Genomic DNA, 15,398 nt, shown 5'->3' with positions numbered 1-15,398 from the left:
AAGCTTTGGTGGGCCTTTAGTTCAGATTATTATTATTATTGTTATTATTATTATTATTATTTTGCAATAGCTGTTGTGTTAATGGACAATCATTAATTTAGATGTAAATCATACCAGAATCAGGATTCCATTTGCTATATAACTGAGTATCATTGCTAATTAACAGGTATTAAAAAAATCCTGAGTGATGGAACTCAAAGAATTTATAGCAGGAAAACCTCTTAGAAATTGAATTTATTGCAGGCTCTGCCAGCCCACATGTGATCAAACAGCAGAAATAAATAAATACACCTGCACCGTGGCAATAATTGTATTTTCTGGCATGATTTACAGTGGTGTCACAGCTTTTGTGATGTGCAATACTTAGAGGAAAACACAAATTATAACAAAGGTTTTCAATCTGTCTCCAAGAGCAGCTCTCTGAAACAGCATCTGTGCAAATATTTGCTGAAGTAGATTTACAGGAGGGGGAAAAAAAAAAACCACAAAAAAAAGATATTTTCTTCAAGGTTTAAATTTGCTGGTAGGTTAATTTGGAAACATTTAATTTCGACAAATACACCATGAAGTAAAATTGTCAACTGTCAAAACTGAGGAGAAAAATAAAGTCAGTGCTTGAAACTCCTTGATAGAAAATTTTAAAACCAGCATTTAATTTATCACATGAAGAGCCTCACACAGAGTTATTTATTCAGGTGGTTTGGAACTGATTGAAGCTCTTTTCTCACAGATTTCTACTGTCAGTGGTTTTTACTTTAAGAAGCACAAATTCTGGTTAAAGAATTCCCTAAATTAGGGCTTTTGTAAGGTATAAAGTAAATAAATAAATATTCAGGCTATTCACACTGTGTAAAGCCAAGTGCAGACATGAGAAGTCCTATGATTAACCCTGAAAATTCAAAGTTTTGCAACAAATTTCTCTCTTAAAATCATATTTTATTATGCTGACACGGTATTGCACCCAGGATTTTTGGAGTGCTTGTGTTCATGCACAGAACCTGATTTTGAGAAAGGATTTTGCATAAATTTATGCATAAATCTGCATAAATTTAGGAAAAAATGGGATGTTTCCAAATTTTATCTATCCACACTTAACAAATACTTTGAAATAACTAATTTACCTTAAATGGTGAAAGAACAAACTATTAAGGGAAAAACTTTTTAATGTGATGGACACACTGATATTTTTAAGTCAAATCTGTATTTTAAGTAATCCAAAATTAATCTGGAAAAGCTTTCCAATTGTCCTTCAAAGCCATTGGGAAGAACCATTGGGAAGCAAAAGACACAATGTCCCAGTGCTGTAGGTCAGGTTTAAAATACAAATTAAAACTTTGCAGTGTGTTCTGGGGGTTTTCCAATTCCAAAAAAAAATGACAAAACCATCCCTGAGGATGATGGAATCCAACTCCTGGCCCCCAAGACTCCCACCCTGTGCCCAATCTGGGAATGAAATCCTCAATCCAGGAAGTTTTGCCATCAGCAGGTCACTTTTAATCCCAAAGGTGACCATAAGAAAGATTTTTGCATCCCCCAGCCAATCCTTTTGGACAGCTGAGGTAGAAATTTGTACATTTTATTGAGACTGGGGCAAGATTCCCCTGGATTAATCAAATTAACAAATTCTAGAGTTCCATAATTCCCATGCATACTTACAAACAAGGGAGGAGAACAATTCCATGGGCTGCTTCCTTGGAAACAGCTTCTGTTGGATCCATAGGCTGCCACAGGAATCATAAAATCATGGAAAAGTTTGAGTTTTGGGACCTTAAAACTCACCCAGTTCAACTTTCCTGTCCCAGGCTGTTCCCTTCAGGTTTTGGAAAGACAAAAATTCTCTGTTAAAATCTCCACCTTGCTCAATAATTCCTTCTCAAGCTCTTCCCACCTGGGAGAGTTTTCCTGGCTTTTTTTTGTCCACCCAACTGGTGACAATTCCCACCTTGGATCTTTTATTCTGTGTTTATGGATAGTTAAGAATTCAGGAAAATTCAGGGAAATGCTGGAGCAGTTTCTCATGCAATGGAAACAGGTGAAAGGAGAAAAGGATCTTTGGCAAAATGTCAACTCGATTAATGACTGAATAATTCCCCTCCTCTGTGCAAAGCAGCACAGAAAATGGATAAAAGTCATTAGAAGGAAGCTCTCACCCAAAGATCTAAATTACATCCTAATCCTTTAATTCCTCAGATGAAGAATACTCCCCGGGAAGTTCAGTGGCCTGGAAAATTCTCAATTCAACAATTTCTGCATCAGGCAAAACAGAGCTTGACATTTGTACAGAGCAAGCACCTCTCTGATCTGCCTTAGTTTATATTGTTTAAATATCCCATTAAAATAAATCTATTTCATGGGCACTTTACAATTAAAGTGTATTTTTTTTTTTCTAAAAGTTGAGTTTCTTAAAAAAAAACAGATAAAGAACCAGAAGGTTTTTATGGTATCTTTTTGTAATGTTTAAAAGTAGGAAAAAAACCAACTGTATCACCAGTAGAGTATAGAAATATCCATGTTTGCTCTGTGATTTACAATTACAATTATAAATATTTGTTTAAATTAACCAACAATTAATTAATAACTGATAAATATTAGAGATTCTTCTGGTTTTTGAGACCACACCAAGGCCTGTCCTCACACACAGTTACCTTCCAGGAGTCACACAGGCTGCATGAAAGTACATGAAAATCACACAAAATATTTTATCAACTCCTCTGGAATAATTTAAAAAATTAAAACAGCTTTTAAAATAACAGATTTTGCATGTAAAAAAGAGTCAATCAGAGACTCGTTAAGTTTGGAAAAAAATCACCAAATCCAACCATCAGCCAGTTCCCACTACCCCATGTCCTCAATGCCACATCCACACATTTTTTTAACCCTTCCAAGGATGGAGGTTCCACCACTGCCTCAGGCCTTCCTGCAACACTTTAAAACCCTTCCCATGAAGAAATTTTCATTTCCAAACCTCCCCTGGCACAATTTGAGACCATTTCCCTTCACCCTGCAAATATCAGAGCAGTGGCCAGGAAGGACATGCAGAAAAGTTTTTCCTAACAACCGTGAAGAGAAAAAAAAAAAATCCTAAAATTACCCACCCTGAAGAGGCATCTCCAAAAATCCTAAAAATTACCCACCCTGAAGAGGCATCTCCCAAATGGAGCCAGAAAAGGGGTCAAACAGAAACCAGGCTTCGTGAAATCCTATTGGATTTGACATTAGGATGTGACCCCTGAGCAGTTCCTCCTGTTTTACACAAACCTCCTCCCTCTTCTTGGCTCATTTTAGCAAGATGTCCAATGCAAAACTTGTCAAAATGAATTAAGAAATCGCTGTTAATTAGAGTAAACTTTCAATTCACAATTGGTGACACAGCTTAGATCTTATTTTTATCTTGGTATGACACCACAGGATTATTTTACTATATTTACTTGATTTTACTACATTTTTTTCATCAGCTCTTACTTATCCAGACATTTTGGGAAGACCTGGACTCCAACTGCTTCCATGAGTTTCTACACCCTTTACATGCACAATGTTCAGCCCCAAAATAAATCAGAATTTTAGTCCCAAACAGCTGCAGATAAGCACTGAAAAATTACTTATCTAGATAATGGATTTCAACTCCTTTAGAATGCTTAATTCAAATGAACACACAACACAGGAATGAAATTAAAAGATTTAAAGGAAATAATGCAGGTGGAGAATAAAAAGGAAGCTTTGTTCTTGCATCAGGATGTATTAGATCTTGCAATTTGCATATACAAATAATTCAGCCACGTTCACCGGCATTAAAAACACAGCAAGATCAAATTAGAAACGTAAGAAAAAGAAAAGAACCAGAGCTGAAACCGTATAATACATACATATATTATAAAGATTTGACAAATTAAATACATTTTGGTTATACAGAAAAGTTCCAGTAACTTTACATGAAAAACGGGACGGGGGGGGGGGAAACGCAAACATTTCAAAAGACTGAACGCGGGGGACGGTCAGGCTCATTTTAAAAGTTTAAAAAAATACATAAAAATAGCCTAAAAAACACTGCTAATTACAGTATGCATTCTTCAATAAGGCCCAAGTCAGCCAAGCACTTTTAAGGGATTGCTTTGGGAGCAGGGAATCCACGGCATCCCGTGGATTGTGGGATGAGGATGTGGGGAAGCGAACCCAAGGCTGAGCTGAGCTGGGACCTCCTGAACACATGAACAGTCCGAGTCACACAGTGACCAAAACCACAGACACATCAGAAGGACACTTCCAATCCAACTATTTGGCCTTTTAAAGGAATTCCATGCAACACACGGAGATTCAAAGGAAAATTCCAATCCAAGACACTCCCCAGAGCCCCAGCCACTGAGCACACCCAACAAAACAGGGAGCTCTTCAAATTCCACAAAAAAACCACCTTTTATGGAGCTACACTTGTGAATTCTGAATTATATTTCAGGCATTTTCTTTTTTCTCCTCGATACCTCAGTGTGGTTATCAACTAAAATCCGAGTACCCAGGGAGGATTTGGTGTTCCAGCTGAATTCCATCCTGCTGTGGGACCCCCACACCCCATCCCTGACATTGCATTGGCTCAGAGACCCCAAAATCTGCCCAACACACAAATTATTATTATTCAAATGTGTGCTAAATGGTCAGAAAGATCCTGACATCGGGATCATAATGTGGGAATTCCTTGATTTTCCAACCTTTCAGGGTCTCCCTGTGCTGAGACTGAACCTCATGGACAACTCCAGTTTTTACCACAGGGACTCAAAAAATCTGCCCAACAGATAAATTATTATTACTATTATTATTCAAATGCTCCCTAAATGATTGGAAATATCCTGAAATCAGGATCAGAAAATGGGAATTCCTTTGCATTGTTTTCCAGCCTCTTGGAGTTTCCCTGCACTGAGATTGACCTCATGGACAACTCACCCCAAGTTTTTCCCCCTCAGGGACCCCAAAATCTGACAAATTATTATTCAAATGTGTGCTAAATGGTCAGAAAGATCCTGACATCAGGATCAGAAAATGAGAATTCCTTTACATTATTCTCCCACCTCTGGGAGTCTCCCTGTGCTATAAATCACACCGAACCCCCCCTGTACCATTTCCAGGCTGAATCGTTTGTGGCTCTTTGGATTTGGATGGAATTTCAGGACCATGCCCCTTCCTCAGCTCCACTTTCCCTACCCAACCCTGTGGCTTGAGTGTTTTCTTCTCATAGAGACTCACGAGCGAGGTTTATTCTTTCAAACCAGCTCGTTTTTCAAGTGCATAATTTACTGTACAAATAAATACAGGAAGATGAGAAAAGCCAATGGCACTGGGGGGGGGGGGGGGGAATTGGGTACTCAGGAATTCCTGTCCCAAACCTTTTCCAGCCAGGCTGGAATGGAAGGAGACCCAAGGACACCTTCCCATTCCCTTTGCATTGCTCCAAGGTGCAATGAGATTATTTTGGGATGGGATAAAATAGTGCAAGAAGAGCAGGGAAAAAGCTCAGTTTAAGCTGCTTGTTTGAAATAAGGCTTTGATGTTGCACGGTCAAAGCCTGGCTGGACGAGACAGAACTGTTGCATATTCGTTAATGTAATTAATTACAGATTCACCCCTTTGTGCTCATTAACTCAGAGATGCTTTTGGAAGAGTGGGAAAGTTCAACTTGATAATTATTCAACATTCGGGTGTCCTGTGATTTTGGGGAGTTCCCAGCACCTGCTCAGGGCTGTAATAAAAACTTTTATATTTTCTGTCATCAATTCTAGTCTCAGTAGTACTTTCAGCAAAAATATATCTCTGTACACAACCCTAAACCCCTTATCAAAAGTCCTTTTTTGATAACATTTCTGGGAGGGTAAGAACCTGGGGGAACTTTTGCTACAACACTCAATGTTTCCGGCATTAAACTGCTTATAAAATGGTTTTTTTACAGTTTTTACCTCTTAATTATCCTGCTGAGTCAAATCAAGGAATAAGAGTTCATCTCTTATTTTAAAGAAATTATGCAGGTTTTTATAGAGAAGAGAAGCTTTTAACTCCATTTCTGGTCTTTCTCTTCAAATAGACAATTCCAGGTGCTGCAAAATATACTTTTAAAATATGCAAAATATTCTAAAAATCACATTATTGCCTAAGTTAATTTAAACAATATTTGGGGAAAAAAAACCAAATTAACAGGGCTTTGAAAGTTCTGTTAATTCATAAATTCAATCTGTATTTCAGCTGATTTTATCCTATGGACAGTAAGACTCAAAATCCAACAAAACCTGGAGGCTCTTTCAAACAGCCTGGAAAAAATAAATATCTATTTTCATGGGGAACATATTTTCCTGGTGAACAAAATATGTTTAAACATGTGCACCAAAGTTTTCTTTTTTTAGGATGAACTGTAAATCACCTGTCAAAAAATTCAAGAATTGGGAGATAACGTTGATAAATATTTATGAGTGGCAAAACAAAAAGGAAAAAAAACACCCCAATAATTAATTTTTTGTTATTTAGAATAAAGATTTCTATCCCATCTTACAGTGCTATACAGTATAGGAACATTATACTTTGCTTTAGAAGATATTTATATTTAAGAAACAACTTTATACAGCAAATGCAACTTTTAGAGCCAGCACAACGTTGTATTTACAGTTCAGTCAACAATCCAAGTGACACGGAATAAATTAACATAATATACAACTCTTTATACAGACAAATTAAAAAATAAGGCAGAATTCTCATTTGAAATTAGCATAATCTGAAAAGATGTCGATGAAATCTTGTACCACTCTGTAGCAGAATTCATACTGTTCCTGGAAAACAAGGACAAAAGATGAAAATGGGGGTTTTGGTTACACTGAGAAAAATCTGAATTCTGCAAATGCCAGTGATAAATTCAACATGGCCTAACTGGGGGCAGTAGCTGAGCACTGCTCTGTTCTGATTTCTGTTTATTATTTTAAATAAAAACAATGGTTCTCTGGTCAGACACAGGCTGAGCACTGCTCTTTGGTTCAGATGATTTCTTGTTCTTTTTTTAAGAGATGGCTCTTAAACTGAATCACTTCTTAGGCCTGGCTTTTGATTTAATCCCAGCTGCTCACAGCAGAAACTCCTGAGCACTGCCCAGGGATAATCAGGGAATTATAAAATCCCAGGATGGTCTGGGATGGAAAGGATCCCAAATCCCACCCAGTGTCACCCCTGCCATGGCAGGGACACCTCCCACTGTCCCAGCTGCTCCAACCCCAATGTCCAACCTGGCCTTGGGCACTGCCAGGGATCCAGGGGCAGCCACAGCAAATCTGGGAATTCCATCCCAGCTCCTCCTCACCCTCCCAGGGAGGAATTCCTTCCCAATATCCCATCCATTCCTGTCTCAGCCTGACCATGGATAACCCAATTCTATTTCTTCATCCCCTTTCTTCCTATCTGTGGGACACAGGAAATATCTCCCTGGAAAAAGGGTTTGAGCTGATTGTTTCTAAAGAGGTTTCAGATTGCTGAATGGAAGCTGCTATGGAAATCAAAAATATCAGTATTTTTGTATATTCTCAAGTTAAGAAAAGTCTGAAAAGACTTTTTTTATGTTTACTCAATAGGGAAAACCATCTGGACTAAGCTTCAAATAGTAGCTGTAGATGACTTGAAAGAAAACTTGAAATATTTTAAACAAGTCAGAGACATTCCCAAGGATTTCCACACCCCTGGCAGTGCCCAAGGCCAGTTTGGACACTGGGACTTGGAGCACCCTGGGACAGTGAGAGGTGGCCCTGCCCATGGCAGGGGTGGCACTGGGATGAGCTTTAAGATCCTTTCCAACCCAAACCATTCCAAGATTCCAATTTATTCCCAGACATTTTAAGGTGAGAAAGAACAACATAAATAGCTTGAAAGCCATTTACTGAACAGATTTTATCACCTGAAACTAAACATATTTTGAGTGTTGAACTGCCTCAAGTTCCTAAAAGACAGAGAATATCCAACCAAGCCATATTTTTAGACAAGCTCTAAAAACCCCTGTAAAACCCCCATTACGCCTTGCACACACACATCCACCGAGCACCATTGATGCCAACCTGCCAAAAATCCCTTGATTCTCCCCTCCCAAGAACATTTCCACCCACAACTCCCTTCCCAAAGCCTGCTAAATGCCATACCAGTGTTTGCACCATGTGTGGCCTCTGCAGCCTCAGGCTCTTGACAGCTTGGAACACGTCCAGGAGCCCCTCAGCCTTCACCCTCTCCAGGATGTTGCTCAGGGCTATGAAGGTTCCTGTCCTCCCTGCTCCAGCACTGCAATGCAAACACATCTGTTGGGCATGAAATGGGCTAGAAATGGGAAAAGAGCAATGCCAGGGGTGGGGAATAGCTGGTGTAGCTGTTGGTGTGCCTGGGTTTGGCCCTGAAATGACACCACGAGTCTGGGTAGGTTGATTTGTGAGCCTCTCCTGGTGTCTCAAGCAGGTTTTAGCCACAAGGATGCAAGCAGTGCCTAAAATCCAGGCCATCAGCTCTTTTGGGATTTTCTTCACTTCCCAAGTACCTTCTTGGCCAGCAGAGAAAGAGACTGGGAAATGCTACAGAGGAAGTTCCACAGAATCTTTCTTTCTTCTATGAAGGGGTCCCAGGGCAGCAAATCCACTGGGTAGGGTACAAAGGGGACTTTTGTAGGGTCAGGGTGTCTTGGAAATGGACCAATAATATTGGGGAGTCTGGAGTTAGCCAAGGGATTTTAGGTTAAAATGAACCAATTACTAGAGGAGTTGAAAAGGGACCAATTAAATCACTAAAAGATAAAAGTGGGGGTTTGCAAAGGAGGGACCCTCCAGCTTCTTACCCCCCCAGAAACATTATCCAAAAAGGACTTTTGATAAGGGATTTCGGGTTGTGTATTTTTGCTGAAAGTACTACTGAGACCAGAATCGATGGCAGAAACCTCTCGAGGCTCTCTGTCCCCTCCACGAGGCAGGCTGAGGTGCACAGGGGGCTCACCTGCAGTGCACAGTGATGGGGTGGTTCCCTGTCTGCTGCTGCTGTTTCTGCACGGCTGCAATCAGGTCGATCATGCCCTTCCCTTCGGCAGGAATGCCGATCTCCGGCCACCCGTGGAAGTGGAACTGCCTCACCAGCCTGCTCTGCTTCTCCTGGTTGCTCTGCCAGCAGGAAAACATCCTTCAGCCCCGTGGTATTCCCAGGTGGAAACACAATTCCTGCCTGGAACATCTCTCCTGCCACAGGAGAGGATTTGCAGCCTGGTCCATAAAGTATCAAGGACCTTGCTGATTTTATTCCCAGGAATATTCCATGATTCTGTCCTGGCAGGTCTGTGTCTAAATCCCTCACCCACTCCTAATTCCCCCCTACAATTTTCCTTTGGTTTGCACAGCTGTTTCCTCTGGGAAGGGTTTAGGATACACTGGAAGTGTCCAGGGCCAGGCTGGACAGGGCTTGGAAAAAGCTGGGACAGTGGGAGGTGTCCCTGCCCATGGGAGGTGGAGTGAGATGAGTTTTAAGGTCCCTTCCAACCCAAACCAGTCTGAAATTCTGTGAAAAATCTCGAATCAAATTTTTCTTTGATACCTACGTGGGAAATGGCAGAAAAATTTGGGAATAACGGCAACAACAAAACAGTAAAAACAAAAAAAACAAAACAAAACAAAAAAACAACAAAAAAAACCAAACCAAAACTCACCCCCCACTTTGCAACCACCTGTTTTACTGATCAGAATTTTCAGGGACTTGAAACAAAATTATTTCATGTAATTTTTCTATTAAATATAAAATTTCATATAAATTCCTATTTCATTTCAAGCTTCCTCTCAATGCCAGCTTTTAATTAACCACATTTAAGTTTAGACAGAAATCCCAGGGTTTAAAATACATGACCAGATTTGTAAACGCCTTCTGATGGAATAATAATAATAAAAAAAAAAAGTGGAATTTGAAGGAATTACCTGATTATATGTGACCAGGAAATCCCTCACACTGATGGCATCCATCAGGCTGTCACTCTTGATTTCCACCGTGATGTCTCCGTGAGTCACAGAGCCCTCTGACGGCCAGTACTGGCAGCATTTTTCCTGCAGAATCCAGGGAATTACAAACATTCCTCGATTTATTTTTCCTCCAGTTATCTATATTGTCATGAATCTCCGGTATAAGAAGTGACAACCAGCATAATAAGGGTGTTCTAAACGCTAAGAATGCAGTGATAAAATATTTCTTGAATAAAAACCAGCATGATGAAAAAGGCTCAGGAGGCCCAGATAGCAAATACTGCTTTAAAACAGAGTAGAATAATAAATGGAATTCAATAAAAAGCTTTTTACAACACTCTTGTTGAACTCAGAATTTTCCATCTGCAGCACACGACTCCTTCATTAATTAATGACATTAATGCTCGTATTTAAATCAAATAATGAATTAATTCTCATATTTAAGTCAAATTAGGACAGGCTCAGGATGAGCAACGGGAGCTTTTACTGGGATAAAAGCTCACACAAAGTTTGCTCCCAAATCCCAAAACTCTGTCCCCTGTTAGGCATCCCTTGATACCAAGCAGAAGCTTTCAAAAAATCACAGTATTCCACAATTTTTTTGTGTTTCCTGACAATTCCAGCAAAAGCAGCAACGCTGCCCCACACCGAAGAGTGAAGCAAGTGCTCATTTTAGGAAAAGTTAAAAAATAAAATCTCAGATGGCTGGAATTTTTCGGGAAAAAAATAACAATTTTTTTTTTCCCCAGCGTTGATGCTCGCGGTTTGCAGGTGGGAAGGGGAAGGGGGACACGTACCTGCTCCCTCTCCTGGACCTCGGTGAGCATCACGATGGTGTGACATTTCCACTCCCACACCATCCTCCAGAAATCCTCCACCGTGTGAGGGAGGGGGCCCTGGGTGGCAATGAAATAATCCTTCTGCCGATATCCCTGCGGGAAGAGAGGGCATCACCCCGGGACAGGGACAGGGCTGCTGGCACGGGCACAAAGGGGCAAAACTTGGTCCCTTCTCTGCCTCAAGATGCACCAGGGAAGGGTAAAATTGGATTTTAGGGGGAATTTCCCCCACAAAGTGTTGTCTGTACTCAGAACAGTGAAGTCCCAATCCCTGGAGGGATTTAAAATCCGTGTGGAGGTGGCACTTGGGGACATGGGGCACTGGTGGCCCTGGCAGTGCTGGGGATGGTTGGACTCAGTGAATTTGGAGGACTTTTCCAACCTCAGCCATTCTGTGATTCTAAAATCTCCCCCCAAATTCACAACCCTCCCGGAGGATTTTTCCAGTCGTGGCTGAGGGGATGAGATCCTGCAGGACCAGATTTGACAAGATCCTCACGACAGCAGCTGCCAGCTTTTGTCCAGAATTAACTTCTACCTCAAGTTTTGAGGTCCAGTTTTATTTCACAGAGGCTGGAAATTTATTATTTATTATTATTTCTTTTCAGTGAGGCTGGAAAAGAGCTCTGAGAGCATCCAAGTCCAACTTGTGATCCAACACCAAGGGCCACCTGCAGCCTTTCCTCATTTCCATGCAGAGGTGATCCCCATGGAATCCACAACCCTCCATCACTAACCTGGTTTTACTGCTTAAGGACATGATTAATTCTCACATTTAAACAAAAACAAGACACAATCTCGTGTTCAGTTTCCAACAGGAAGCTGGGAAGAAAGCTTGGAATTCATCCAGCTCTGCCCAACTAAAGCCTGGCTGCCAAACACTGTGACAGCTTTTCCCTGTGCTCAACACTGACTTTTGTGTTTCTCAGAAAAGCAAATATTTACACCTGTAAACCTGACCCAGCTAATGGAATCGCTGACTTTTGGTTGTGCAGCTGATTTGTTTGGTCAGAATTTAATGTTTAAATTGCATAGCTACTTAAACTGAAATTAAAAACATCAGCTAAGAAGTGCATTTGGCAACTCCCATAAACAAAGCTCGTGCTCTTTGCAAGCCAAGCTGATTGTGCTGCTTTTAAAAGATCTATCAAGAGCAGCAAAATCTCAGATTTGAAAAGGAAATGCATGGAAATGTTGTATACTTACATCTATGAAGGAAGCATTGATATAGTCTGTGTACTCCTGCCCTCTTTTCATGGACAGAATCACTCTGTTAAAATCATCTGGGAAAAAAAAAAAAAAGTCTGGGCTTAGTTTTGAGTCCAGTAAAAAAAAAGTCTAATCTTAATTTTGAGTCCAGTCTTGCTTTTACCAACTGCACGTAGAAGAACAAACCCCACCAAATCTTTTCTCTGAAATGTTCCTTTTCAGGGGCAAACATTACAGTGTGGCTCAGAAGGAATCACACAGAAAAAGCGTGGTTTCAAAGGTGAAACTGCTGAGTTATCGAATACAAAATCCCCAATTAGAACAGATTTTAGGGTGATTTAGTAAAACCCAACTCAATGAGCTTTTTACAGATGACAGCTTGTAAGGGGAGCTGTGTTCTGAGCTGTGGGTGCTCCCAGCCAGGGATTTGTGACATTTTCCCTGGAGATGAGAAGCTGGGCTCTTACAGGGGATGATCTGGATGACTCTTGCTTTTTTCATGTTGGCTGGCAGGTTGCCAGTTCTCATGTTCTCCTTCATGATCCGGACATTGGTCAGCTTCTGCAAAAAGCACACAGGAGGGGGAGGGTTGGACAAGATAAAACTGAAAAACCTTATAAACATGATTGCCTGGCAAAAGAGTTTGACAATATGGAAACTGTAAGCGAGATGGAAATGAAAGCCATCTTTGAGATACCAAACAAGTAGAAAACAAGAGTATGGCCAACTGAAAATAATCCCCTTGTGACAGAACAATCCCCTCTGCTTGCAGACAGGTCCAAAGGGCAGAGAAACCCTCCTAGCATGGCAGAGGGGGTCCAAAGAGTAGCTTCTAGGGTTTAAAGTGTAACACAGCATGGTAATGTAGTGATTCTTACAGGCTGTATGGAAATGCTATGGGATTTATATCTTGGATTGGATTGGTGAGTGAAAATTAGAATATTCAGCTTAGAAGATGATTTATTGTATTGTAACAGGAACCTTTTACTTCACTCTCTTACTGCTTTGACCTCTCTTACTTCTCACCTCTTACCCCTTGCTCTCTCTTTATTTTTTCCTCTTGCCCTCCTGCTCTCACAGCCTGCTCTGAGCTGGCAGCTCCAAGCAGGGCCCTTTCACCCACGCCCTTTGCACTAAACCACAAGTTCCAAAACCTGGCTTTAGAGATCTCTCCATCAATCCCAACTGTGCCCTTCCTACAGTCGAGCACACAGGGACAGGGCTGGGGCACCCAGCACATCCTGCACTCCCAGGGCTCTCCAGTGACTTTGTTGAGTTTTTAAAAAAAATAAAAAAGAAAAAAAAGAAAAAAGAAAAAAAAATTTAAAAAATCAGTGCCACAGTCACAGGGAGCCTGGAGCCACTGCATTGTCCTGGCTATAAAAAATGGAGTAACAGTCACAGAATGCCAGAATGGTTTGGGTTGGTTTAAATCTCATCCAGTGCCACCCCTGCCATGGCAGGGGACACCTCCCACTGTTCCAGGTGCTCCAACCTCACCTTGGGCACTTCCAGAGATGCAGGAGCAGCCACAGCTGCTCTGGGCATCCTGTGCCAGGACCTCCCCACCCTCACAGCCAAAAATTCCTTCCCAATATCCCATCTAATCTTCCTTCCTTCAATACTGTTGATTTTAAAACTTGTTGCTCTATCTTCAAACTTATTTTTACAACATTTTCTTTACCTAGTTCCCAATTTCTTGTTAAATTAATCCTTTAAAGCAAAGAGAGAACTCCAGTTAACACCCAGATGTCAATTAATATTTTAAACCTATACAGAAAATAAATATTCTACCATAAGGAAAATAAATTTAAAAAATCTAACTATTCCCTCAGGGAACTAAAGTAATTTTACCAATGATCACACACAGCCAGTGGTGCTTTTCTTCATCTGGGGCTTCACCACTGATAAGAAATGGTTTTTTTTGAGGGGGGGGAGTTTTGAGGTTTTTCTCCTGACAGACTGAACATCCAGCACCAGCCCAGTGAATTCCCTGCAGTTCTCCCTGCTGTCAGAGTTGCCAATCCCACTGGGATGCAGATTAGGAGAACCTCACCCAGTTTCCTCATCCAGCATTATCTGATCTGGCAACCTGCACCAAACCCAGAGAATCACTCCACTTTTATAAACAAACAAAAACATTGAGGGAAAGGCCACGGAATGACACAGCTCTGAATGAGGGAATTCGATTAAAATCTGAATTTAAGGAACAGGATGTTCAGCAAGGCTCCATTCACAACGACCACCAAATAAAACAACTTCTTCCCTTTTATGCACCTTTAAGGTTACACTTTTATCCTCTCAGCTTAAATCTTGAAATCCTATGGGAAAGATTTCCTTACTTACTTTAAATTCCTCTTCCAGCCCTATTTTGACCAGGTTTGGTGCTGCATTTTGGGAAGTCTGGAGGTGTTTTTCCAGGGATGACACATCCAGCTCTGTGTCACCATAGAGGTAGTACTCGAGTAAGGCTTGGTAAATGAAGGAATATTGCATCTGGAAGGGACAGAGAGGAAGATGAAGGGAGGGAAATGAGGAATTCTGGGACTTATTTAAAAATCACTCAATGGTTTAGCTTGGAAGGGACCTTAAATCTCACCCAGTGTCACCCCAGCCATGGCAGGGACACCTCCCACTGTCCCAGCTGCTCCAAGCCCAATGTCCACCCTGGCCTTGGGCACTGCCAGGGATCCAGGGGCAGCCACAGCAAATCTGGGAATTCCATCCCCAGCCCTTCCCCATCCTCCCAGGGAACAATTCCTGCCCAATATCCCATCCATCCTTGTCTTGTCACTGTTTGGTGACAATCTCCTAATCATTAAAATAACTAGAAATTATTATCTAATATTTCCACTCATATTCTCTGACATCCCACTCCTGTGTGATTGTGAAAATCTGGAAATAACTCAGAAAAATTCAGTGTTTTACAGTGGTGTCTCCTCTGCCTTTATCTTCTCCCCCACCCCACATCCTTCACTGGGCTTCGTGCATTTTTGAATGACAGAATCCCAGAATAATTTGGGTTGGAAGGGACCTCAAAACTGATCCATCCCACCCCTGCCATGGGCAGGGACATTTCCCACTAATCCCAGGCTGCTCCAACCGGATCTTTTCCAGTTTTCCAGGGCTGCACCACAGCGAGGGAATGGAGCAGCATTCCCCAGGAAAAGCTGGAATTTGGGGCGATGGAAGTGCACTCACATCAGTCTGGACCATCTGGGGCCGCTGGTTTCGGATCCTGGAGACGAAGTCAAAGACATCCACCCTGTGCTCGGCGTGCATCATGTCCATGATGGCATCGATGACAATGAAGGTGCCCGTGCGCCCCACGCCAGCGCTGCGGAGGGAACACACACAAAAACCT

General features: G+C 41.4%; 1 protein-coding gene across 6 annotated transcripts in view; it reads right to left on the bottom strand.

Annotated features, from left to right (window-relative positions):
• Positions 1-3,664: 3,664 nt before the first annotated feature.
• The window catches only part of PTPRE (protein tyrosine phosphatase receptor type E), a 93,859-nt gene continuing 82,125 nt past the window's right edge, over positions 3,665-15,398 (bottom strand). For all 6 annotated transcript variants that reach the window (XM_088169449.1, XM_088169447.1, XM_088169448.1 and 3 more), the window contains exons 12-20: positions 15,236-15,371; positions 14,381-14,530; positions 12,502-12,595; positions 12,032-12,108; positions 10,784-10,918; positions 9,945-10,070; positions 8,983-9,143; positions 8,148-8,283; positions 3,665-6,800 (exon numbers count right to left, since the gene is read on the bottom strand). In XM_088169449.1, coding sequence (XP_088025575.1) covers positions 6,726-6,800; positions 8,148-8,283; positions 8,983-9,143; positions 9,945-10,070; positions 10,784-10,918; positions 12,032-12,108; positions 12,502-12,595; positions 14,381-14,530; positions 15,236-15,371 — 1,090 coding nt within the window. In that variant the 3' untranslated portion in view covers positions 3,665-6,725. The remainder of the gene's footprint in view (positions 6,801-8,147; positions 8,284-8,982; positions 9,144-9,944; positions 10,071-10,783; positions 10,919-12,031; positions 12,109-12,501; positions 12,596-14,380; positions 14,531-15,235; positions 15,372-15,398) is intronic.

Source organism: Sturnus vulgaris, chromosome 8, assembly GCF_052056855.1.
Source record: "Sturnus vulgaris isolate bStuVul1 chromosome 8, bStuVul1.hap1, whole genome shotgun sequence".
NCBI lineage: Eukaryota > Metazoa > Chordata > Aves > Passeriformes > Sturnidae > Sturnus > Sturnus vulgaris.
Note: the sequence above shows the minus strand (reverse complement) of the source record. Positions and strands in the feature narration are given on the sequence as shown.